The 27,403-nt window shown below is 42.0% G+C and overlaps 1 protein-coding gene across 2 annotated transcripts in view; it reads left to right on the top strand.

Annotated features, from left to right (window-relative positions):
* The first annotated feature begins 1,381 nt into the window (after positions 1 to 1,381).
* Positions 1,382 to 27,403, top strand: part of aasdhppt (aminoadipate-semialdehyde dehydrogenase-phosphopantetheinyl transferase) — a 51,457-nt gene continuing 25,435 nt past the window's right edge. For both annotated transcript variants that reach the window (XM_084318735.1, XM_084318734.1), the window contains exons 1-5: positions 1,382 to 1,777; positions 2,115 to 2,360; positions 2,579 to 2,692; positions 6,981 to 7,104; positions 9,403 to 9,524. In XM_084318735.1, coding sequence (XP_084174861.1) covers positions 2,214 to 2,360; positions 2,579 to 2,692; positions 6,981 to 7,104; positions 9,403 to 9,524 — 507 coding nt within the window. In that variant the 5' untranslated portion in view covers positions 1,382 to 1,777; positions 2,115 to 2,213. The remainder of the gene's footprint in view (positions 1,778 to 2,114; positions 2,361 to 2,578; positions 2,693 to 6,980; positions 7,105 to 9,402; positions 9,525 to 27,403) is intronic.

Genomic DNA, 27,403 nt, shown 5'->3' with positions numbered 1-27,403 from the left:
AGAGAATGGCAATAGACAGCCTATTTCCGCGCTGCAGCTCTCTCGCGCTGCCGTGGTCACATGGGCGTCATGGCCAATCAGAGAAAACGCGGAAGCACGCGACGTACTCTTCCGCTGGGAGCTACACGCAAAGGGCTCTGACGCAGACGAGAGGCTCTCGTGAAATCTGAAGAGTCCGACGAACTTCTCACTCCTCCCCCGGCTGCACTCGGCTACTCTCGTCTATTTTCGAGGCGAACCGAAATCCATCTCGAACACGCCTATTACGTCCGCCTTTTGCCGCGTGCGAGCTAAACCAATCAGAGAGGGGCTTCGCTCAACCAATCAGAGAGGGGCTTCGCTCAACCAATCAGAGAGGGGTCTGCAGAAATGGAGCTACGGAAAGTAGAGACGCCCATTGGTCGGTCTCCGCCACGTGACCCTGTCAAACCCGGATGTAAACACCAGTTAAACCATCGCTGTGTTGCGTCTCTACAATTCGTAGCCGCATTTCTGCAGACCCCTCTCTGATTGGTTTAGCTCGTCACGTGGTAAAAGGCGGATGTAATGTTATCATATCAAGATTGAAGATAAAAAGATATGTACTACCAGATTCGCGTATAACGTTATTTCGCGTGACTTCGCGGTTTATTCATAACGTTATGCACATTTCACAACACAGCCAACTGTTAGAAACTGTACATTGTAACATTATATAACATAACAGAATTAGTTATTATTTCGCGGTTTATTCACATAACGTTATATTGTTTACACTGTCTTTCTTCTATTATAACCCTCCCAAATCATATTCAGAAAGTATCACAGAGACTTCTATTGACCAAGGAATTAGTTATTATTTCGCGGTTTATTCACATAACGTTATATTGTTTACACTGTCTTTCTTCTATTATAACCCTCCCAAATCATATTCAGAAAGTATCACAGAGACTTCTATTGACCAAGGAATTAGTTATTATTAGTAAGGCACAACATTTAATGACAAACCAATTACATAATCCAACATATGTGTAAAGGCGCACACAACATATTCCAGTTAACGGTATATTTTTTTAATGATTCGTAATACTTCCATGCGTATAAATTGCGTTCGCGACCTCCATGTTTTGGGGGTAGTCATCAGAAACCTCGGATCCGGGATTCGGTTCCCATCCGTCGGGCAACAACTGTGGGTTTTCAGCCTCTCTCTGGAGCTTAACGGAGTTTCGAGTCCTGGCTAGAGGAGCTTGTCGCGGCTCATGCGCATGCGCGCGCTCGGCCAATCAGAGAGGGGTCTGCAGAAATGGCTTCAACCAATTAGAGAGGGATCTGCAGAAATGCGGCTACGAATTGTAGAGACGCCGCTGGCGTTGGAGGAGTGTTTACAACATGGAGTGCAGTGTGCAGCATGTCCTGATGGACTGTATTAAGTACAGAGAACAACGAAATTCCTTCTTTAGAGTTCTTTCTTCTCGGGGAGTTAATTCTTTCTCTTTGCCTTCATTTCTAGGCCTGGGTGAATGAGAACCACCAAGAGAGAGCTAGTGCTGTTGTGCAGTTCCTGCTTGCCGTGGGGCTGTATAACAGAATATAGGGAGGGCTGGACGCGTATCTACAGTGCTCCATCTGTCCTGTGGAGGGCGGCAATACACCTAGACGCGTAGAAGAAGAAGAGTGTTTACCGTAAGGCAGGAAACAGTGGAGCATGTGTTAGTGGAGTCACTGGAGTGTAGAAAATACAAACAAGAGAGACCGATCCTCAAAGACCGGTTGGAGAGAGACCACATCAAGCCTGGAGGTGAGAGAATTGTTGCGACTGAGCTCAGGGAATGTGGGGTACAGGGCCATTTTTAATTTTCTAAATAGTACAGGTTTGAGTGGAAGGATAGAGTAGTAGTAGTAGTAATAATTATCATGTGCATAATCCATCTAGATCCACACTCCATTTCAGAAGGTGGCGGTAATGCACCAAAAAGTTTGTGCCAACTGCCATTAAAAACCAGAAGAAGTGTTTACCGTATACAGCCAATAGTGTCGTTGTTTTCAATATTCAAGATATGTATTTGTAAATGTATGTTTAAGGCAATAGTGTATGTATTTTAGTAACTTTATTATTATGTATTTATGTCTACCAGGATACCCGAGGAGAGGATTTGAACACGGTATCCTGACTAGACTTCAGGATACTATCAATCTGAAGTGATATATCATCATGGATATTATTAGAAGGTGATATGATGTGTCCGGTTCGGTGGGCGTTCCGGTGCAGCTCATGGAGACCAAGCCGGTCTGAGTGGCTGCTGGCGGCCCGGTGCGTCCAACCAGAGGAGAAGGACAGGATCGGTCAGTTCCTCTTCGCCAAAGATGCCAAGTCCGCAATGGTCAGTTGACGTGTTTTTTTGCAGTTTGTGTGCAACAAATGTGGCCAGTCCTTAATGAAATCATTCAAATGTGCGTGTATATCTAGTAACGTTCTCTTTTGATCTGCCCCCACCGCTCTTTATCACTCTATTTCTATATTATTTCTCTCTCCCTCTATTTCTCTATATATAATTATTTGTATGCCTTTCTCTTGTTCTCTCTTTCTCCCTCACTCTAGGCTGGCAGGTTATTATTGAGGATGTTCGTTTGTGAGAGGATGAATATTCCCTGGTCTGAGATTAGATTGGAACGTTCTCCCAGAGGCAAGCCTTACCTGGCCAACCCACCCAAGGTGCTGAGAATACTGATTTGATTGATTGATTGATTGAAAATTGTATTAACATTGCAGAATGGGTACAATATAGTACAGCTCAATACACAAAATTGTTAAGGGGATGCAGACCAGAGAGACTTTAGTCTTGTTTACATCAGGGTCCCTCATTTTAAATTAATCATAACATATATTACATACATGACATACAGATAGACAGTATTGTTACATCTAGACATTTATGACATACCAGATATACAAATATACAGTACTGTTTATTATGAGTACAAAAATTGTCTAAAAAGAGAGTATACATTTGCGGGGGAAGAAACTGTACATTGGAGGAGGTTGGGTAGGGGGGGGTAGTAATCCCATTACTGTCATACAACACTAAGAATAAGGAATACTAAGTTCAGTTAACATTATTAATTCATGCCTGCTGCATTTAAATCCAAATCCAAGTGGGACCTTTTTTAGTCAGTTTGTCTGTGAAATGGTTATTAGGCTACTGGTAAGTGGACAAATAAGGGATCATGTATAGCTACGAGGTCATTGTCGCAAAATAATTGACCGACACTGCGTTCTGGAACACAGAGGCGCAACCGGGGTGTTCTAAACGCAGTGAAGGTCAATTATTTTGCGACAATGACCGAGTATAGCTATACATTATCCCGCTTATTACAGGGCTAACTTACTAACAATATACCTAATTAATTTTACACCATCGACAAGACTAGATCAAATGCAGACGCAGTTGTTCTGTGGCTCCTCTGTCATCGCCGGCAGCCGGCAGGTGTGTGGACTTGATTGCACTGATGTAGTGCAGCTGTGCATAATGGTAATGCTTAGCTTTCGTGACTGCGATCAAAATGCTTGATTGTGATTGGTCAATAGCGCTCTGTTGCCCCTAACAGCGGTCATTATTGCGCGTTGCCCATGACAGCAGTGAATTATCGAGAAATAATTGACCGCTGTCAGGGGCAACCGAGCGCTATTGACCAATCACAATCAAGCATTTTGGCGAATGTTAAAACGCCATGTAATAAGACAAACTACCGTAATTCCTCTAATAGTAACCCCGGCTTGTATTTGTTTTAACTAGGGATGTCCCGATCCGATCACGTGATCGGGATCGGCGTCGATCACGTGCTTTTCAGAGGATCGGGGATCGGGAAAAAATAATAATAAATCGGCAGTCAAAAAAAAATTGTATTCAACAAACATGACCATGTCCACGTCTTAAACTCATACGGAGGCCTTAGTTTTGGTTTTAAATTACATATAATATATCATCATTAATGTATTTATTGTCACACAGAGCAGAATAATTGTCCACAACAAACACATTCCCCTTTAATTTACACCGTTGCAACAAACACATTCCCTTTTAATTTAGACCGGCTACACGCTACACGCTCCACATCACAACAACAGTACAACACGTCGCTCCCGAAACACGGTTAATATCCACTGACTTGAGCAGCTAGACTTAATGTCAGAGGTTTGGAACTAAGTATTTTAAAATAGAAAGTCAAGCCAGTTGCAATGTTTGCAAGGAGGACAGGCTGGAGGCGAAGTTTTCAGACTAACTTTTCACCTGGAGGATAACGTGACTGAGGATTATCGTCTGCGTTTCAGACCAGAATGGACGTAAGTCGAACACTGAATGTATACTAATGTGCAAACATATATTGAAACTTTTAATATTTCTCATATGAAGCAGAAGCACATTTCTCAGGGTGAATGTAATAACAAAAGCCTCCGCGCTCGCGCCCCGGACTATAGGCAACAGATGGGCTTGTCTCGCTCTGCCAGTTTCTGACAAAAATGCGTCAAAATTGATTACTAATGTGAAAGATCGGATCGGAAACGATCGGATCGATAGATATTTAAAATCACATGATCGGGATCGGATCTGGAGCAAAAAAAGGCGATCGGGACATCCCTAGTTTCAACTGTAGCGGATACCAGGCTTGTATTAGGAGGAGGCATGTATAAGAGAGAGGCCTATATTTCTAATTTTCAAACCGATCATAATGAATAAATCAACATTTTGTGTCAGTTTGAACCCAGTAAAATGTACTTGGTTCATTTATTGAAACCAAGTACTGTATGAAATACGGTAGTAAACAGTGCAATTACAGGTGGCCAAAAAAAGTTAAATAAAATAAAATAGTGCAATCACAATACTGATATAATAATAATAATAACTTCATTTTATACAATTCTGAGGTAGGCTTACTCTCTTGGTAAACATTAACACCATACCATTATATGGTATTTACTGCACAGCCAGGCCAGCATATAACAACAATAACAAAATATATTGCCTATGGTAAATCCGTTGAGGGAAATACCGTAATTCCTCTAATATACATGAAACCCGGCTTGTATTAGGAGGCCGGCTTATAATTGCTTAGCTCAACAGCGCACCCGGTCATTAATAGAGACCCGGTTTTTAATTGAATACCGGTTACTATTAGAGGAATTACGGTATATCACATAATATAATATTCGACAGCATTGTTTAAGTCGGCTGTTTAGGTGCATTACATTATTTCGTTTTGTCTATGATAGAGATGGATTAAACAGTGACTGAGATAAAAAAAGATTTTTTGATCAAATTATTTTTATTACATTTTTTCCTTCACATGAAACGAGACAAAACACAATACAGTAATAATAAACAAGAATACATTTCCATTGGGATCTCAGGCATTAAAGCGTTCCGTCTTGAGACGGATTTCCGTCAATTTGATTATATTTATATAATATTTTCATATATATATAAATTATATAAAGTTTGCCAATAGGGATGTATCAGTAGTATTGGCAGTGGTAGTAGTCGTAATAGTAATCCAGTCTATTTTTTTTATTTTCTAAAAAATAAACTAGTTCAACACAGGTAACCACTTTTGCTTAAAGGGGAACTATTTTACTATTTATTTCACTATTTGGGCACTTTTACACAATTCCTGTGAGTCTATGGAACACATCTGTAATTTTTCTTTTTTTATTCATTGTTTTGTATTTCTAATCAAGTACTCAAAAACAGCATTTTTCTACCTCAAGATCTTAAGCCGTTTTGAGGCTGGGCTCCAACCACTGTAATCCTAACCCTGCCACATTATTATGCAGCTGAGACATCTCTGAGATCACAGATCAGCACATTTTCAGATGACTCAGTTCAGTGAGGGTGAATATTGTGAGAGGAGAATTGGAAGAATGCGCCAATATGAGAATTAGAGACATAGATCCTATTAATATAAGTCCACATAGCTAGGAAACAATGCTAAACACTGAAAAAGGCCATTTATAAGATGGTTCCCCTTTAATTTCTTTGATGGCTCAAATGTATGCTCTAGTGTCGATTTTGTGTTGTGAGCACTCGCCATCAATCAGAAGCTAGCCACAATACTTGCATTCACGCTCTCCAGCACACAGCCTCCCTGCCTGGCACAACAACCACAACAGTAGGGTCTATAGTCACAGTCAGGACAGTAGCTATACAAGTAGGCTCCCTTAAAACGGTAATGCTATAAAAAAAATAAAAATAAAATATAGTGGAGGTTAAAATAAGAATATGACTTGGCCTGAAAAAAAGCGGAGATTTTTCTTTGCTTTAATCTAGGGCTGTCTTAAATACTTTGAAGCTTCAAAGCTTCGTTCGATGGCACAAGCTTAGCATAAAAAAAAATCGAAGTAAAAAGAAATATATATATATATATATATATATATATATATATATATTTTTTTTTTTGCCTCAAATCTTGCGCCTCCATTCCAATGAAACAAAAGTAAGCGGCGCCTCGACTCCACCTCTCTACAACAAGCATGTGGAGATTATCTGTGTTGAAAACAACAAGGACATGTGCAGCAGACATGTCGACAAAGAAGTCATCAGACGTGTGGTTACACTTTAAAATATGCAAAGACAATGCCCAAAAAGCCGAGTGCCAGATATGCCAGCATATGGCATATCACAACTCTACAACAACTTTGTCAAATCACCTAAAAAACGTAAGTATCGTTGTACACGACGGCGACACCACACAAAACATTAATGTGTTACCAAGTTGGCGAATTTAATTGTAATCATCTGCTTTTGTAGGTGCATTGTCTGATATAATTATAAATTATAAATTAAATATAATATAATTGTTTGCTTGATAGACGAAGGTTGCAACATAATTATGTAATGTCATGTCGTTGGCTGTGAGAGCAGCCCCACTGCACCCAGGCAGCGCAGCCGAGTGAAACCTTGTTTCAGAATTGTCAGTGTTCTTATTTTATGATCTTGTGTTCTCAGGCCTGCTCGTGCCCTGAAGCCTGGGGCTGGAGTTTCAACCTGTCCCACCAGGGAGACTACACTGTGCTGGCCGCGGAGCAGAGACGGCAAGTTGGAGTGGACATTATGAAGACCACCATGCCAGGTAACAGTGTGTGTGTGTTAAGTTAAATGCTTACTCTACATTATGAAGACCACCATGCCAGGTAACAGTGTATGTGTGTTTGCTGCTTACTCTACATTATGAAGACCACCATGCCAGGTAACAGTGTATGTGTGTTTGCTGCTTACTCTACATTATGAAGACCACCATGCCAAGTAACAGTGTGTGTGTTTGCTGCTTACTCTACATTATGAAGACCACCATGCCAGGTAACAGTGTGTGTGTGTTAAGTTTGCTGCTTACTCTACATTATGAAGACCACCATGCCAGGTAAAAGTGTGTGTGTGTTTTCTGCTTACTCTACATTATGAAGACCACCATGCCAGGTAACTGTGTGTGTGTGTGTGTGTGTTAAGTTTGCTGCTTACTCTACATTATGAAGACCACCATGCCAGGTAAAAGTGTGTGTGTGTTTGCTGCTTACTCTACAATCTACATTATGAAGACCACCATGCCAGGGAACAGTGTGTGTGTTTGCTGCTTAATCTATTCTTGGTTGTTGTTGCTGCTGCTGTGACCATTTCCCCATGGGGATTAAAACCTAATGTAATGTAATGATGGTTACTGATGGTCTCAGGATTAGAAAGTAATGTAACGTAAAGTAATGTAACGTAAAGTAATGTAATGATCAATTGATTGAACACTTATTAACAGATTGCAGAATGGGTACAATACAGTACAGCTCAATACTAACAACTGCTAAGAGGATGAAGACCAGAAAAAGACTTTCATCTTGTTTACATAAGGGTCCTCCATTTTCAATTCATCAAGTCATTTATGACATACAAGACATACAAATATACGGTACTGTGTACATCCAAAGGGGAAAAAAATACATTGGGTGGGGGGGAGGGGTGGATTTTGACATTTACCGGGGCCAGTTTCTAATTGCAGCCACCCATAGGTGCTCTTTGAGAGCGGTTTTGAAGGAGGGTAGGGAGGGATTCACATTCCTTTACGGCTGTGGGTAGGGCGTTCCACATTATTGTGGCATAATTGCAAAACGTGTTTAGTCCCTTGTTTGAGCCGAATCTGGGTTGAACGTGATTTGTGGAACTCCCTCTGGTGTTGTGGTCATGGACTTCACTGACCTTTAGGAAGTATTTCGACAGGTACATGGGTATCTTCGTGTAGTGTATCATGTAGACCAGGCCCATTGCAAGTTGCTGTACTCTGTTGTCTACTCTAAGCCATCCTAGATTGTCAAAATGGGCAGGGGTAAGGTGGGTTTTAGGAGTGGTCTGACCAGTTTGTTTTGTGATGTTTGTAGCCTTGTTTTTAGGGCCTTTGCGGTGCTTAGGTACCATGAGGTGCAAGCATAGTCGTAGTACCCTTGAATGAGTTCTCCTGTTAGAGTCTTCAAGGTATTCTTATTTACCAGAGAGGAGATCCTGTACACAAATCTTGTACGTTGGTTGACTTTTTTTATTACATTGGTTGCCATTTTGTCACCGGAAAGATTTTCCTCTAGGATGGAACCCAGGTAGGTAATTTCATCTTTCCTTGTGACAATATTGTTACCCACTGTAACTGAGAAGCCGTTGGCCTTGCTGAGTTTGCTATTTGATCCAAAGAGAATGGACTCTGTTTTACCCAGGTGTAATGATAGATTGTTATCAGCGAGCCAGGTGCAGATTCTGCCGAGTTCAGAGCTGAGGGCTTTTTCAACCTGCAACTTGTCCCTGTCAGAGACCAGCAGGGCCAAGTCGCCCGCGAACATGGGGCTGATGCTTACTGATCTCTCAGGATTAAAAAGTTATGTAAAGTGATGTAATGTACTGTAATGTAATGATGGTTATTGATATCAGGATTACAAAGTAATGTGACGTGATTTAATGTAATGTAATGATGGTTACTGGTCTCAGGATGGACACATTGTCCTGTGTTTATTTATTAAACTGGAATATCCTCCAATTGGTTTCTTATCTTGACCACACAGTGTCACTGTTTACCTTTTTAATGTTGGAGTCAGCCATTAATAAAATTGTAATTATAGAATAGAAATAATACAACATAATACAAATAATACAACAGAATAAAAATACAGAATGTGATTAGTAATACAATTCAAATGATAAGAAAAAAACAAACGATAAAGGAAATTAAACATTAACATTGAAGATGAATGAACACAATGAATTAAATATCCAGTTAACCATTTCAGAATTACAACCACACCGGTATGTCCAGAACCTTGACAATCCAGTAATTTGTCAAAACAGCCACTGGCCAATGAAAGCTGTGAAACAAATAAAGTATCTCTCTCTTTCTTTCTCTTAGGTACCAGCTCAGTGTCAGAGTTTTTCAGGATAATGTCTCGTCAGCTGACAGATTCTGAGTGGCGAGTTGTCCGTCAATCGGGATCAGAACGGCAGCAGCTCCACGCCTTCTACCGCTACTGGGTAACAATGACAACCACCCCTGTAACCATGACAACCACACCACCCTGTCACTCCCATAACCATTAATAGGTCAGAGTTCAAGAGAATCCATTGTCCATCCATCTAGTTTAATATGATACCTTCACCATAACTAGTTTAATATGATAACTTCAATATTTTATCCAAAGCGCTTTACAATTTGTTCCTCACATCTCATTCACTCACACATTCATACACAGACGGCGGAGGCAACCATGCAAGGTGCCAACCTGCTCATCAGGAGCAATTAGTGTCATGCTCAAGGACACTTCGACACGCTGCCCGGGAGGCGCGGGAATCAAACCGGATTACCAGACGACTGCTCTACCTCCCAAGCCACTGTCGCCCCTAATATTGTACTCACCTTATCTAGTTTCATATAATACCCATCTTCACCATATCTAGTTTAATATTGTACTCCCACTATATTTAGTTTAATATGATACCATCACAATATCTAGTTTAATATGATACATTCACCATATCTATTTTAATGATACCTTCACCAAATCTAGTTTAATAAGATTATCTAACCATATCTAGTTTAATATGATGCTCTCACCATTTCTAGTTTAACTCTTTAGTGCCACCTCTTTGCCCATCTCTACTGACTGGTGCTAGCTTTTCTTGACCATTTTCACGATATTTCACGATCTTTGCGGAGCTATTGTATATTATATAGCTATGGAGACACTATTTCTAGTCCCACACTAAAATCCAGGCTGGTTTTCTAGATTGTGAGATAAAGTGTGTTTTGTGCAGCGTATGCGCAAATCTCGCGGCTGCTCGCTTGAAACCTATATTATTGCCAGGTCAAAGGTAAACACGTGACCTTATTTCTTCACAAAGCCGGGGGTTTTTTATATCCGACGCTGCGATCATATAAACGCATGTTTTATGATGGAGTTTTAGATGTTACCTTTGGTTTAGAGGTACTCCATTTCTCACTTCAAGTCCAAAGGTGTCTTGAATCAGAAGAGGATCAATACATATAACGTTAGGTAGCCCTCATCCGTCTTCTTCATCTGCTCGGGCCAGACTATAGACTGAGCCGAATAGGTTTCCTCATCAGTCGGTTTGATTATAGATGTTTTACCAGTAGTGCTTAGTCCAACAAACGCACCTTATCGTCCATAATCATCATCCGTATAATCCATTTAGTCTTTTTCATAATATCCAATAGTTCGCTCGCCATTGCATTGCAGCCAGGTTACTATTGTGTGCTCGGGCCAGACTATACCACGGAGCGGAATAGGTTTCCTCGTCGGTCGGTTTGATTATAGTTATTTTTCGTATAGCTTTGCGCTCTGCTCTATTGGAACTGTCCCTATAATCATATGCTATCTCCGGCTGTGCAGCTGGATACTGTTGCCGCGAGAGGCAGTCGGCTGGCCGACAGTCTTGCGACGCGGGCTCTCCGCCTCTGTTTGATCACGTCGATTAGCGGTGAGCGGCCGGGGCGGACGGTCTAAAAAGATGTGTCAGTTGTGCGGGGTCGGCTGCTCAGGCATACGGCCCCGCAGTACAGCCGGCTCCAAGCGAGGATTCCTTCGTTACCTCTCCATCACGTCCGAGGGGATTGCGTGGAGGGGACGGGGGGTTCTTGTTTGACGCCCCACGTAAACAGAGGCTTTGTTTTCCTGGGAGCCCCGATTCCCAGTCTGGGTTCGAGTCCCAAGTCTCTGAGGAGGGATGGCCTCTGCCATCCACACTGGACGTTGGCCCCCGCCTATCAAAAAGAAAGTGGGTTGTGCTTCCCGGCGCGAGGGGTGCGAGCTTGCATGTTTTTTAGCCAGAGCTCAAGGCGGCAGCAGGCCGCATAAAACGGGGCTTCGCTGTCGACGCCACTGTATCTCTGGCAACGCCGTCCTGTGAGGGAGGCGGGTGTTGTCTGCCCTTTTTTTCTTTGTGCTAAAGAAGAGGCAGTCGGCTGTCTGAAGTGATCAGGCCTGCATCGCTATTCCACACATTACACAGCTTCAGTAGTAGCCGGTATCTAACAGTGGGCCTTTGAGAGCTAGCCGTTAGCTTGCTGCTGCGTTAGCCGATAGCTAACGCTGGGCCGGTGAAGGCTAGCCGTTAGCTTGGTGCTAACCGCCAGCCTGGAGTTAGCCGTTAGCTTGTTGCTAACCGTTGGCGTTAGCCGTGGGGAGGTAGCGGGCCCTGAACACTCTGATTCGGCGTCATCTCTGGCAGAAGATGTCGTCAGCCTGCACCATGGGCGGCGAAATGCCGGAGCGGGACTCCAGCCATTGCCACTCCTGGCCCCGCCAGCAAGAGGCCTGGTCAACGAGGTGGACCAGCCATTGTTGCGGGCTGCGGCCATTCGTCCGGGGGTCAGGTAGGACACGTTACCGCTATGCCCCCCCCACCCAAATGTTTTTGGTTAATAACACAAAGGTCCCTCCTAGGGGGGAATGTTTTTGTTTAACAAAACGTGTTTACTTCACTGTATTTTGGGGGTTACGACGTGTGCTATATGAACCCACAGCTACAAATGCTGGGGGAGCCTTCTTGCTTGGAGTTTGTGCATATTTCTCTGAAATATGCTTGGTTGCTGTTGTATAACTTGCAAGGCTGTGTTCTAGCACTTAGCCGGGGCTTATGTCCTTTCTCTACCTAAGCCAGTGTTTTTTCTTACATGGTAAGGGTGAACTTGACGGCTTCATTGTATGTGTTCATTGTGTGTGTTTCATGAAATATGTTTTTAGGTTAAAACGTAGCATTTGAGTCCGCAACTGGTGTGCTATTGTTAGCTTACAGAGTTATACGTATGCATGTGAACCAAGGACTTTTGGTCCCTCTCTTCAGTCTGTTAATTTTTTCTTTGCTTCACACTTTCAGAGCCTTACCGCTTGAATGCCCACCATCCACTTCAATGTTAGCGTTAATAACGCCTAATCTATGTTTTAAATTATGGCTATGTGTCTAATCTGCCGTCGCTTATCAATGACTCATTTTCCAGTCAACATTGTCGAAGCGGATTGTTTTTTTATCGGTTCATTTTCGTTTTATAGCATTTTGAAAAGCCCTCGTTCTCAAGCAAAATATAAATATTCCATGATAATCGCCCTTTACTGGAATATATTTTTCGGCCTATTTATGAATCGTTTTCAAATAAACGCTAGATTATTGATAGTATATGTGTAAGTGTAACGGGGAAGCCCGTGGGTATGTCCACAGTCACGGAAACAGGTGTGTTGACGAGTGACTGTGGCAGTGCGGGCTGGTAAATTAAACTCACTTCCCCATAACAGGGTTAACAGACGCATAGGTACGGTAGTTAGGAGTGAATTCACTTCTTAGTGCAGCGGCCTGTGTCGTCGCCCGCGGACGCGGGAGCCCCGTTCGACTCCCCCTCGGGACATTACATTTAACATCAAACACAACGCAGACCAATATGATCCGTCACAGTGGTGCCCAGTGACCCGGATGTCCTGAGGGGCGTGAGTTTAGGGAGGTGAGTGTAACGGGGAAGCCTGTGGGTATGTCCACAGTCACGGAAACAGGTGTGTTGACGAGTGACTGTGGCAGTGCGGGCTGGTAAATTAAGCTCACTTCCCCATAACGGGGTTAACAGACGCATAGGTACGGTAGTTGGGAGTGAATTCACTTCTTAGTGCAGCGGCCTGTGTCATCGCCCGCGGACGCCGGAGCCCCCTGTTCGACTCCCCCTCGGGACATTACATTTAACATCAAACACAACGCAGACCAATATGATCCGTCACATACGTATGCACGCTATATAGGCGATCTGAAAAATCTATTCTCTGATTTCCTCAAAGCGATCGCACACACACACACACACACACACATAGGGCGAACGCTGAGATCTCAGCTAATACAACTCTGATTATCCCAAGACTTGTAAAATAGATTCCTTACCTCAGATCAGATGTTCTCCAAAAAGATCATTCCAATTCCTGATCGCCATTCCAAAAATCGATCGCTTTTATTGATCCAACGCTACATACTGTAAACACATATTCCACGCTGTTCTGAGGCTCCACAATGAATCCGATCGGCTCGGGTTACATGCCTGAGAAGTAAAATGGATTCCGGATTTTTCTTTTCTCATCCATTTTCATTGAGTCCATTCCAAAAGGGTGCATTACCATCTGGGAGACGATAGGGGGTGGTTTTTTCACATCTGAGCTCCTACAGGGGCTGCATACCAACGGGAGACTCGGTTGATGAAATATGAATTCAGATCGTTAATAAAAAAATAAAACGCTAATTGTCGTGGTGGGCATTCAGGCATTGGGCTGATAAAACGTCTTATCACGTGGTGGGCACTGAAAGTGTTAAGGGTAAAGGTAAAAAATAGCAGGTGGCAAGTTTTTTCGCACATAAACAGAGCCGCGGATAAAGCCTGTTTTTTACACAGACAAGGTTATCGGCTAAGGTTGGCGTGCATGATGTAAAGCTTTTACTCTACAGGTAAGTATGTGCTTTCATGTAGCGCGCTATGCAACTGGTGTCACGGCTCTGCTTTTTTATGGTGTCGTATCAGAGGTGAGGTGTGGAGGGGGGTGGACAGAATAAACCTCCCCCCGGATATAGTTATATCCTTTACGAAATCCTTTCTACCTATCAGTTTCCCTGACGAGGGTGTTCTCTCTCGTCACGGGGGGGGGGGGGTTTCCCTGTTTCCCACACCAAATTAGGATAGGTGGGATACGGGATTCCCCCGGCCATTTGAAGACGTCGCAGGCGCTTTTTCTTATTGGCCAAGAGACATGTCCGTGAGTTACAGGGCCTGTGCTACAGGCCGCTGTCATTGTAAAGGAGGGGATGCAATGAGAGCCGCCTCCTCCTCACAATTGTTTTACTCACGTTGAGGTCTCTGGCAAAACCGCTGTCTTCCCCTCTTACATAAAGAGCAGAATTGACGCGGTTGTTATTCCCAGGCTCGTCGTATGAGAGCCTGTGTCTGCGTCTCTAGTACCGGCTTCCTGCTGCTCATCCCAGACAGCGAGGGGAAACATTGTGGGGCTCTTTCTTGTTAGAAATTCGCCATCAATGTTCTTGGGTTCTTTACGAGCATACACGCTGTTTCATAAATCAGCGCTTGGTCTTACGAGACCGATCAGCGCTGGCCCAGGGTGTTTTTCAATGATTGAATCTGCTTTTTGGGACCGGCGCGCCTTAGTTGCCCAACATCATAAAAACAGCGTTTTTTATGCGTCGGCTGGGAAGGAGATTTTTGTCTCTACCGAGCGCCAGTGCACTAGGTTAGACTCGAGGACTCACGTGCATCTCCGGGGGGAGATGACGGAGTAGATCAAACATGGGCAGGGGGGTTTCACGCCCGTTAGGTGGGCCACTGGGAGCAGTGCGTTTGCGTACTGACCGGCTTGGTGGCGCACTCTGTGATGTTCGACACGCGTACCTACCCCCCTCTTAGGACTGGGGGCGGCGGCGTGACAAGGGCACAGGACATGTCCTGGTCGCGCCGGACCGGATCAGTTTAACCTGTTGTCCGCCGGGGCGCAGACAAGTTCTGGTACCCCGAAGGACCCTGGGCTTTTCCGGGGGGAAAATGCCTGGGCGGGCCGGACGTCACAGGGGTTGATGGCATGAATGTGTGTGTCATATAGATGCCACTACGAGTTGCCCTTAACACATTGGGCGCCGGGGGTTGTGCCCATCAAAGTACCCAGTCTGCCACCGTTGAAAGCCTATGGAGATGTTTACCTTCTTTGCAGGGCTAGAACTTTTTAAATTGTATTGCTATATTGACATTACTATGGCCCATTCAACATCGATTATCTATCGTTCAGGATGTGGGAACGTTATATTTTTTCATTCATACATTGTTGTGTTAATAGCGTCGAGAATATAAGTGTTTTTAATCTTTTCTGCTGTAATTCCAAAAACAGTAGTTATAGGCCCTGAAGCATATGATAGATTATCCATAGGCGTTTCTTTCCTATACACACTATATTCAAAAATTCAAATGTATATGATCGGTATACATTATGCTTCATCATGCGTGAAGGAAAGGGGGGGTCGTTTATAATTCCTTGATCGTCCGTAACGGCTTTATTTAGTATGGGTTGATATATTGATCAGATGGTTTGCAGTGAAATGAATAAACAATCGGGCTGAAAATAACGTTACTGTCCTCTTACCGTTCGCCGATGACACTGGAGGAAAAAGATCCCAATTATTTGACGCCGATCTCCTAGATCCATTTCCGGTTTGTATGGCGCAATAAACGCTGAAATCATATAGATTATTAAGTTTAGAAAGCGATCCAAATCGAGACATCGAGAGGCTTCGTCTCTGACTTTTATCGTCACTTACTTACGTCTTCGTATGAAGTCCTTCCCCAAGACTCAGTTTGGAGGAAGGATATACCAGACTTTGAAGTGGATTTTGATTGGTATGAAGTCTGGGCAAACGTTCGGCTGTCGTCACGCAACCCGGATCATCAACAGATTAATCTTAATTGTATTCATAGGATTTACTTGACTCTTAGACGATTGTACCTTATGGGGCTTAAACAGGACTCTCGATGCTCATTGTGTTTAAAGGGTGAGATCGGTACATTTATGCATATGTATTGGGAATGTCCCCCTGTTAAGATATTCTGGGAAGAAGTAACCACACAATTATCAGAACTTTTGTTTCTGACCATACCTGTACTGCCTTCGGTATTGTTGCTGAATGATGTCTCTCAGTTATCACACTCAGTACATGTTAAGAGGCTAATCTTGTCCGGTCTTACGGCTGCCAAAAAGCGAATAGCATCACGCTGGATTCAACCGGATAAAATGTGCCTGAAGGTATGGATTCTTACCTATCTAGATGTGATTTATTTAGAGATATCTACCGCACGAATTCTAGGTGTCAATGAAGCCAACATAGCAATTTGGTCAGATATGGTGGAGAAGATAAAGCACAGCATTTGAATTTGTAATCCTTGGTGTTAAACGAAATGGTGGTTACTGTCCAAGGGGGGTCCTGAGGGGGGGGGGGGGGGGGTGGGGCGGAAGGAGAAAGGAAGGGTGCAGAACATTTTACATTTACATTTAGTCATTTAGCTGACGCTTTTATCCAAAGCGACTTACAAGTTCTGTACGAGCTAGCAAGAGCATTTGTATGTATTGTAGTGTATCGTAATTATTATGTATATGTATATCCTTTAATCTACATTTTTGATTTAAATACTGGACTATCATAGTCCTATGATTTATTGTGGATTTTTACTTTTAATGTTTGTGTTTCTAGTTTTATGGCATATATATATAAAAAAGAAGAAAAAAAAAAAAAAAAAACAATTGTTCAAAAAAAAAAAAAGCGATCCAAATGCACTATAGTGTTTGTCTGGATCCACGTAACAAGATATCACTGCCGGAGGTATTTCCTCGATGCACCGATCGGCACTTCCGGTTTTGGCGAGAGTGTAATTCGCCCGACCATCCACCAGGCGGCGGTATTGAGGCGTTGCAATCTCATACAGGGTCCCACTGCAGTCCGGAGGTTGGCTGGATGAATTATGAATGCCATGGCGAAAAAATGAAATATTGATCACAAAAACGGCGTAAGTCGTTCTTGGCATTCAACGCATGGCAGGCAAAAACGGCGTAACTAGTTCTTGGCGACCAATGTGTTAACAGTGATGTGTGCATTGGTCCATACTATGTTATACCTTTTTTGCACAATGTTGGGTGGGTTGGTCCTTCTCTTCATTTCACCCCTCCCTCCCTGCTAAACCGGGGATGGGAGGGGGCTGTCGGGGAGGCTGCTTCTGTCAACTCCTCTATGCATCCCTGTGTAGGTCGTGTGAATATTAAAGGCAACCAACTTGCGTTCAGCTTTTCTCTGATTGGCCATGCCGCTAGCCCGCCCCCTTTTGCCGCGAGCGCGGCAGGAACCTTCAAGTTCCCTGGTGCAAAATAAATCTGGTAGTTCGTTTATGACGTTAATTAATAATAAACACTGTTAGGACTATCTGACTCTTAATAATAAACACTGTTAGGACTATCTGACTCTTACTAATAAACACTGTTAGGACTATCTGACTCTTAATAATAAACACTGTTAGGACTATCTCGATTCACGCGTCACTACTGTAACTAGAAACTGTACATTGTAACGTTATATGTTATTTTGCGTTTTTAACGTCAGTCACTGTACATTAAGTTTCAAGTTTCTTTAATAGTTGTCATACAGAAGTACAGAATACTTTTATACAAAATGCTTCTTACTGTTACGCTCCAGAGACTGTGCAAGACAAGATAACTATGAAATAAAATAACATAGTATAGCATGTAAATTAGAAGTAAAAAAAATGAGGTCACAGTGTTCAGTATAGACATATGTACAATGTTCGATGCATAATAGACGTAACTGAGTTACCATATAACAATATACTATGCAGTGTACTAATATATAATACTATATAGTGCAAAGCAGAAATGGGATGAGGTACAATTTAGGTACAATTTACAGTAGGTGTACGAGTTGTAGTGCAAATCCTTTATCAATAAATATAAAGTGTTTGTGTGATCTAAAGTGTGGAGAGTGGGTGCTGCAGTGTGTTGTTTGTTTAAGTGAGTGTGTGCTATGTGCAATTGATGGTTGTTGCATAGTGTTTATTGTTCGTTGAGCAGCCTGAGTGCCTGGGGATAGAAGCTTCAGTGTGGAGGCTGGTAGTTCGTTTATGACGTTAATTAATAATAAACACTGTTAGGACTCTTAATAATAAACACTGTTAGGACTATCTGACTCTTACTACAGGGTGTCCGCGGATCCTTAAAAAGTCTTAAAAGGTCTTAAATTTGTTTATCAATTATTAAGGCCTTAGTTTGTCTTAAAATGTCTTAAATCCATTTTCAGAGGTCTTAAAAATGCCATAGAAAGGAAAGATAAAATCCCATGTCATCTTATGTTTTATGAAATCTGGGGGAAAACTATAACGCGAGATAAAGTTTGACTTTTCATTGTAGAATCACGCAGACCGGAATGGGGCGGAACCAACACAACTCCTTGTGTAATGTGTTGGCCGGGGAACCATTTCAGCAACGGAGTCTAGCTAACGTTAGCAAGGCGAAGCGATAACGCTAACGTTACGTTTAGTTTAGTTTAGCATTTGCACTCGTTAATATGGGAAACTAAGTGCCAATTTAACGAGAACTGGCTCGACAATCCACTGTTTGCGTGATGGTTGGTCCCAGTCAAAGACCATTACAAGCCCAGCTGCAAAAAAAAAAAAAAGCAGTCGCGTCGCACATGCTGAGCGTTCTGCAAAAACCGCCTGCAAACTACTATTTCGCATTTATTTTCGGCCCCTGCCTCCACACCAGCTGCGCCATCTCAGGTAGGACTATAACATCTGCACCAACAGAAGTCCGGATAACATTCGGCTCCACGCCAAAGCTTGAAGCTGAGGTCTTAACTTGAAAATAATCTATTCACGGATGTAAACAAGGGACACGTTTGTGTTTATGTTCGATGAGATCTTCACCCACTATGTATTTCTTCCTCCCACCCACCCCCTCCTAATGACGTACAGTATCCTCCCATGTATGTTAGGATCTATGGGTAACAGTACTGTATATTTGCATATCGTATATGTCACAAATGTAACGGTACAGTACTATATACCTGTATGTCCCTATGCCATAAATGTCATGTATGTTGAGTATGTCATAAATGTCACTATGAATTGAAAATGGGGGACCCTGATGTAAACAAGACAAACATCTTTCTCTGGTCTGCATCCCCTTAACAATTGTGTGTATTGAGCCGTACTGTATTGTACCCATTCTGCAATCTGTTAAACAAAGTATTCATTCAATCAAAACCACAAAAACAAAACAACTGGATGAATGAATGAAAACTTTATTTAATAGATTGCAGAATGGGTACAATACAGTACGGCTCAATACACACAATTGTTAAGGGGATGCAGACCAGAGAAAGATGTGTGTCTGTCTTGTTTACATCAGGGTCCCCCATTTTCAATTATAGTGACATGACATTTATGACATACTCAACATGCATGACATCATGACATTTATGGCATAGGGACATACATGACATACAGGTATACTATATAGTACTGTAGTGTTACAATTGTGACATATACGATATGCAAATATACAGTACTGTTACCCAGAGATCCTAACAGAAAATATATACATATGATGGGGAGGAGACTGTACATTAGGAGGGGGGGTGGGGGGGGTTTGGACATTTACGGTGCCCAGTTTCTAATTGCAGCCTCCCGTAGGTGCTCTTTTTTTTTTTTTTTTTTTTTCTTTTTTTTTAACTTTGGCCATTTCCCTGGCTCTTTTATACGTTTATCGCATTTATACTTGGTCAAGTTCGACCGACAGAAGCAGGCTGAAAGGGTTCAGATGGGGGGGAAGACACTCTGGGAAAGGCACGGCTGCAGTCCGGGATTCGAACTCGCTCAGCCCCAGATCCGTGACGAGCACGGTTGTCCACGGCGCTGAAATAGCACTCGCGGTACGTGGTGAGCTACTGGAGCTCCCCCCGTAGGTGCTCTTTAAGAGCGGTTTTGAATGTGGGCAGGGGTAAAGTGGGTTTTAGGAGTGAGGTTAAGCAGTAGTCTGACCAGTTTGTTTTGTGATGTTTGTAATCTTGTTTTTAGGGCCTTTGAGGTGCTTTGGTACCATGAGGTGCAACTGCAAGCATAGTCGTAGTTAGAGCTGCCGCGATTACCGCATTACCGCGGTATCGCTGTTACATCACGGCCACCGCAGAGTAGGCTGAATACCGCATCACCGCTGTTTTTTATAATAATAATAATAATAAAGTACCCTCCTCTCGTTGGGCTTGCGGCTCTGCAGATATACCCTACTCCTCTATCGAGGTTCCAAGCGACCCTATTGGGTACCAGAAAAGTCACGTGAAACATTGCAGACCACTGATTGGTCAGAAGAGAGACGCGTTGGAGCGTCCTGCAGTTTTTTACGTCCTGAATGTCAGCCATTGATCAGAGCTCATCACAATACGGCTAATAACGTTAGCTTTAGCTCCCCGCCGGAGTGGACTACCATCGCTCCTCAGGAGTACTAAACGAGACATAATGATTTTACTGTCTGCAACGAATGTTATAATAAAAGCCCTTCGTTCTATACACTTGTCTGATTGAAAACTTTATTAACAGACCGCAGAATGGGACAACTCGGCACGCTCTGAGCAAAGAAAGGAACTGAGATATGAATTGAGTATTGCTTGCCTTGCTATGGTCCGGTAAATACGCTGATGTTATTGAACGTATAACTATATAATGTTAATGCCACAAAACGAATGCCTTTATTATAAAGTAGTAACTTTATAGTAATAATAATAAGAAAGGGTCGGGGGGGTAACCACCCCTGCCCGCGACACCGAGTGAACGGCGCACGACCAGAGGGGAAACTTCTAATCCGTGTTTCACTTTCAATAACTAATGCGTGCTTGCCTAATCCCAAACAATATTCATGCTGCAAAGTCATCCTCTAAAGAGGCAGGCTATATGCTATAAAGAGTAGACTACTAAAAAAAAATGCATTCAAACTTTTTTTTTTTTTTTTTTGTGCGTGCGGTAATAACCGCGGCGGTAGGAAATATTTTGCAAATTTGTGCGGTAAGGAAAACATCAATACCGCGGCAGCTCTAGTCATAGTACCCTTGAATGAGTGCTCCTGTTAGAGTCTTCAGGGTATTACTATTCTTGTTTACCAGAGAGGAGATCCGGCACAAGAATCTTGTTTGTTGGTTGACTTTTTTGATACCCTGGGGAGGGTGGTAATAGTTATGTGTTCTGACAGTGGCTGTTGCACTTGCTGCTTGGCCCCTGGTATATTTTGTTATATTTGCTATTTATGTTTGGTCACCCCTTTGTTGAAATTCATCCAATCCAGTTACTCCTTTAAGTTCAAGATTTTTTAGTTTCCAAGTTATGTTTTAATAAACATCTTTGGACCAATGTGTCCCTAAACTTAAACTAATTGGTGTCATTGCATGATTTTTGTTATTGTGAAATTGGTATTAAATTTAATTCTGAGTGGCATTAAAAAGTCTTAAAAAGCATTAAATATGACTGGGCTAAACCTGCAGATACCCTGTACTAATAAACACTGTTAGGACTATCTGACTCTTACTAATAAACACTGTTAGGACTATATGACTCTTACTAATAAACACTGTTAGGACTATCTGACTCTTAATAATAAACACTGTTAGGACTATCTCGATTCACGCGTCACTACTGTAACTAGAAACTGTACATTGTAACGTTATATGTTTCGCGTTTTTAACATCAGTCACTGTACATCAGTGTGGAGGCTGGTAGTTTATCAATGACTTTGCGACAGCCATATTAGACACAGCCATAATTTAAGATATAGTTTATGCATTCGCAAATATGAGAGCTCTGTCATTGAAGTGGGTGGTATTGCGTACTGCGTATTGCTGGCTCTCATATTTGCCAATACAACAGCGTTCACCCTGATGTAAACAAAACAAGTAATTGCGACGGCCAACGGAAGAATGATTCATTACGGTATAAATTAGGTTAACTGGAGCTGCGTATTGCTGGCTCTCATATTTGCGAATACAACAGCGTTCACCCTGATGTAAACAAAACAAGTCATTGCGGCGACAGCCAACGGAAGACGGCCGCTGCTGCAGGCGGCGCAACTCTCTGCCGCGCGGTCACGTGGCCGTGTGGCCAATCAGAGAACCGCTGAACGAAAGGCTGAACACAAGTTGGTTGCCTTTAATATTCACGCGTCCCAGTCCTCCAGGCCCAGGTCGGGCCTGCCCTCGTTGACCTGTTAACCCTTTTTAAACCTGAAACGCCTTGAACTGCATTGTATAGCCTATGTATATCAGGGCTGTACGCTAAGCTTTTTCACTAGGGGCACACTTATAATAATAATAATAATAATAATAACTTTATTTGTATAGCACTTTTCATACAGAGGTTGCAGTTCAAAGTGCTTCACAACAGTAAAAAATACAGGCATAAGCGAGCATAAAAAGATAGACAGGTAGAATCACAGTGTTTCACATTAGGATCTAGCATCCCAATAGGCTCTCCGCTTACAGTTTTCAGTAACACAAATAGTAAAAATTGTTTAAAATGATTCAGTTTAAAAATAGTAAAATAAAAATAAAATAAAATAAAATAAAAATTATAAAATAGAACGGACATAAAAAATACAGGCATGAGCGAGCATAGCAAGATATGGCAAGTGACAACAATGCATAAAGTTTACAGACAATCCATGCTGATTGATCTGCCATAAGCAAGTGAAAAGTTTACAGACAATCCATGCTGATTGATCTGCCATAAGCAAGTGAAGATTACAGTCTGTTCTAACAAACCAAACTTCCATGTATTAAAGTTTACAGACAATCCATGCTGATTGATCTGCCATAAGCATAAGATTACAGTCTGTTCTAACAAACCAAACTGCCATGTATTAAAGTTTACAGACAATCCATGCTGATTGATCTGCCATAAGCATAGTGTTTCACATTAGGATCTAGCATCCTAATAGGCTCTCTATTCAGTAATTCAAGTGCAATAACCGACGGACATAAAAAAAAATACGGGCATGAGCGAGCATAGCAAATAATAAGAATAGTTTAAAATGATTCAGTTTAAAAATAGTCATCAGTAAGAAGTAAAAAGTGCAATAACCGACACATGAATTTGATAGGCAGTGCAAAAGAGTAGGCAGGGTAAGAATAAATACAAGTTGTGTCAGGATATCCCTGATGTTTCCTCTTGCCACTAGGTGGTAGCAGATATCTATCAGTGAAATGCCTGAGCAAAGAGATAGGTTTTAAGCTGTCTTTTAAAGATGTCTAGCGAGTTGGCTTCCCTGATGTTTTGGGGTAGTTTGTTCCATAGTTTTGGGGCATAGTTGATAAAGGCTGCATTACCGATCCTCTTTTGACTGCTTCTGGGAGCCTCTAGTAGTCCAGCAGCTGATGATCGCAGTGTTCTTGCTGGTGTGTAATTTATTAGAGTGTTGGCGATGTAGCTAGGTCCCTGTCCATTTAGAGCTTTGTATGTAAGGAGAAGGACCTTAAAGTCAATTCTAAATGTTACAGGAAGCCAGTGTAAAGCGGCTAAGACTGGACTAATGTGCTCTCTCCTTTTGGTTCTAGTTAGCAGTCGGGCTGCAGAGTTTTGGATTAGCTGAAGCCTCTCTGTGGTTTTCTTAGGGAGACCTGTGAAAAGTGCATTACAGTAGTCTAACCGGCTAGACTACTGCAACTCCCTCCTCACTGGTATCACCTCCCGCTCCCTCCATAAACTGCAAATGGTCCAAAATTCAGCCGCCCACCTCCTCACTAACACCCGGTCCCGCGAACACATCACTCCTGTCCTCCACTCCCTCCACTGGCTCCCGATCAAACACCGCATTAACTTTAAAACACTACTCCTCACCTTCAAAGCCCTCCACAGCCTGGCCCCCCCCTACCTGACTGATCTCCTTCTCCCCTACCGCCCAACCCGTTCCCTCCGGTCCTCCTCCACTGCCTCCCTCACTGTCCCGACATCCAAGCTCAAAAACTTCGGAGATCGGGCCTTCTCTCGCACTGCACCCCGACTCTGGAACTCCCTCCCCCAGTCCATCAGAGACTCCCCTACACTCTCCACCTTCAAAGCTCGCCTCAAAACCCACCTGTTCTCCCTTGCCTTCAACCCCCCCCACCCCTAAACCCCCCCCTCCCCTCCAACCTGATCGATATGTCTCTAGTCTTTTTTTTGTGCCATCAGGCTGTCTCCCCCGTTCCCCCCATGGTCTCATGTTCCTTTGTTTTTGTTTCTTTGTTGTTTTGTTTTGTTTCTTTGCTTTCGCCTCTTTGTTTGTACCCCTGCTCCCGACTACTGTCAGCGACTTCGGGTTATTGAGAAGCGCTATATAAATTAAATGAATTATTATTATTATTATTAGATATGAATGCATGAATTAGCTTCTCAGCATCGTTCTGATTAATAAATGGTCGTACTTTTGCTATATTTCTGAGATGGAAGAACGATATTTTCGTCACTTTGCTAATATGATAATTGAAGTTCAGTTCTGAATCTATGACAACCCCAAGACTAGTGACCTCAGATTTGATCCAAGGGGTTAGTCCCCCCAGGTTCTTTATTAATGTTTCTTTTTTAGTTTTGGAGCCGATAATTAGAATTTCAGTTTTGTTCTCGTTTAGTTTCAGGAAGTTCTTACTCATCCATTTATTTATTGCCAGTAAGCAGTCTGTAATGGAGCTAATCGCTGTATCATTTGGTTCAGCAGATATGTACAGTTGTGTATCATCCGCATAGCTATGGAAATCTACATTATGTTCTCTGATGATATCACCCAGCGGTAACATGTAAAGGGAGAAGAGTAAAGGACCTAAGCAACTCCCTTGTGCAACTCCATAGTTGTTGTCGTATATATCAGACATGTGATCTCCTAGTTTAACATAGAATTTCCTCCCTCTGATGTGTGTTTTAAACCAGCCTAGCACATGGTCTGAGAAACCGACATGGTTTTCAAGACGATCGATTAGAATATCGTGATCGATTGTATCAAATGCTGCACTGAGATCTAACAGGATAAGGATGGAGATCTTATTCTCGTCAGAGTTTAGTCTGAGGTCACTGATTATTTTTGTGAGGGCAGTTTCAGTGCTATGATATTTTCTGAATCCTGACTGAAATTCTTCTAAGATGTTGTTTTCTTCAAGAAAGGAATTTATTTGAACTGAAACTATCTTTTCAAGTACTTTACTAATGAATGGTAGGTTGGATATTGGACGATAATTTGCCATTTCATTACTATCCAAGTTAGGTTTTTTTAGTAATGGCTTTACAACTGCTGTTTTAAAGGCATCCGGGAAAATACCAGTCCTAAGGGAAGTGTTTATGATATCTAGCACAGGGCTTGAAACACTATTAAATACCCGTTTGAAGAAAGCTGTAGGTATAGGGTCAATGTCTGAGGTGGAGGAGTTACATTCTGAGACAGTTTTGCAGAGTACATCTAATGTGATGCATGTGAAACTTCTCATGGTTACATTGCACGGTTTGCCGCAATCAACTTTATTTCCATCATGAGTAATGCTGGCCCTGATCAAGGTTATTTTGTTGTTAAAGAACAGTGCAAGTTCTTCACACTTAACCGTTGATGACTGAGGAGGTGTAGGGGCAGTGTTGAGTAGTACATTAATAGTGTAAAAGAGGATTCTGGAGTTTCCAGCATTTTCTGTAATGATTTTAGAGAAGTAATCTTTCCTTGCTAAGCGGATGGTTTTATTATAAGCAGTTAAAGCATCTTTGTATATATCACAGCATATGGTGGTTTTTGTTTTTCTCCATTTTCGCTCCGCTGCACGACATTTCCTTTTTTCTTCGTTGACCGTATTATAGTTTAACCAGGGCGAGGCTCTAGTTTTCTTCTTTTTCGTTTTTAATGGGGCGACAGAATTTAATATAGATGACATTGCATCATTGAGATTTTCTACCATTTCATTTAGAGAGCTGTCATGATTGTGTGGTTCATGTAGTCTGATAAGATCAATGAACTTTGATTCAGCTTTGTCGTTTAGGAGCCTCTTTTTAACTATGATTTCTTTTTTTGTTTTAGTAAGGGTTATTTGAGTATCAAAAAATTAGGGCTGTCTTAAATGCTTCGAAGCTTCGAACGTTCGATTCGATGGCACAAGCTTCGAACATTAAAAAAAAATCACAGTTAAAAAAATAAATAAAAATCAAATTTTTTTTTCAATTATTTTTTTTTTACTTCGATTTGTGTGTGTGTGTGTGTGTGTGTGTGTGTGTGTGAACTACCCATCCCAGTTAGGACAGCCGAATCTCGTCCAATCTTTCGCCGTCGACTAAAGACTCACTTCTTCAACCATTATCTGAAATGATAAAAAAAAAAAAAAAAATCTAACCGTGACTAACCTTACTGTCATGCACTTGTCCTAATAAACTAACCTACACTGTAACACGCAACACTTTGATGAACATTCAACATTGTTACTCAGCTGATAGAGTTGTACCCTTCTTGCTGTCTTGTCGTACAGAACTTGTAAGTCGCTTTGGATAAAAGCGTCAGCTAAATGACTAAATGTAAGTGTGTGTGTGTGTGTAGGTGTGTGTGTGTGTGTGTGTGTGCGCGCACCTTGTAGAATTCCACACATAAGAAAGAAAGATACTGGGATGAATAAACAAAATAGGAAATAAAATGTAGAAATGCATGCAATACATAAATAAATATGAATCTCCATATATGAAATATAACATTTAGATAAGGTGCTACTGAGATGTTTTGGTGAGTTCTTTGTTTTTTTGTGGAGCCTCTTCTTAAAAATGCATGAACATTCACTGATAATTGGTCTGTAGTGGAGTCTACAAGGTCTACATTGCCGGACCATGTAGAATCCGGACCTTGTAGACTGACATAATTCTGTGCATAGTTTAGTCTACACAGGCCATATTTCAAATAATCAAAATCTTACTTCATTCATCTTAAACATTCTTGATTTGGGGGATTGGTAGTTCCCATGAAATCTGAAGTTGTTCAAACGACAACAGCGATCCACCTTGAATTAAATCACACAGCCGAGTGAAACCTTGTTGGATGCGTCAGTCACGAAAGGGGCTACTTAATTAATTAATCCAACCCACTTTATTTATAGAGCACATTTAAAAACAACAACGTTTACGAAAGTGCTGTACAAGTCCCACAACATAAGATAAAAAATATATATATATATATTAAAAAAAAAATATTAAAAAAAATATTTAAAAAAAAAAAAAAAATCGAAGCTTCGAATTAAAATCGAAGCTCGGCCCCGAAGCTTCGATTGCCAAAAAAAGCTTC

The sequence above is a fragment of the Notolepis coatsorum genome (genome assembly GCF_963971535.1).
Source record: "Notolepis coatsorum genome assembly, chromosome: 1".
Lineage (NCBI taxonomy): Eukaryota > Metazoa > Chordata > Actinopteri > Aulopiformes > Paralepididae > Notolepis > Notolepis coatsorum.
The sequence above is the reverse complement of the archived record's forward strand: the minus strand, read 5'-3'. Positions and strand labels throughout refer to the sequence as shown.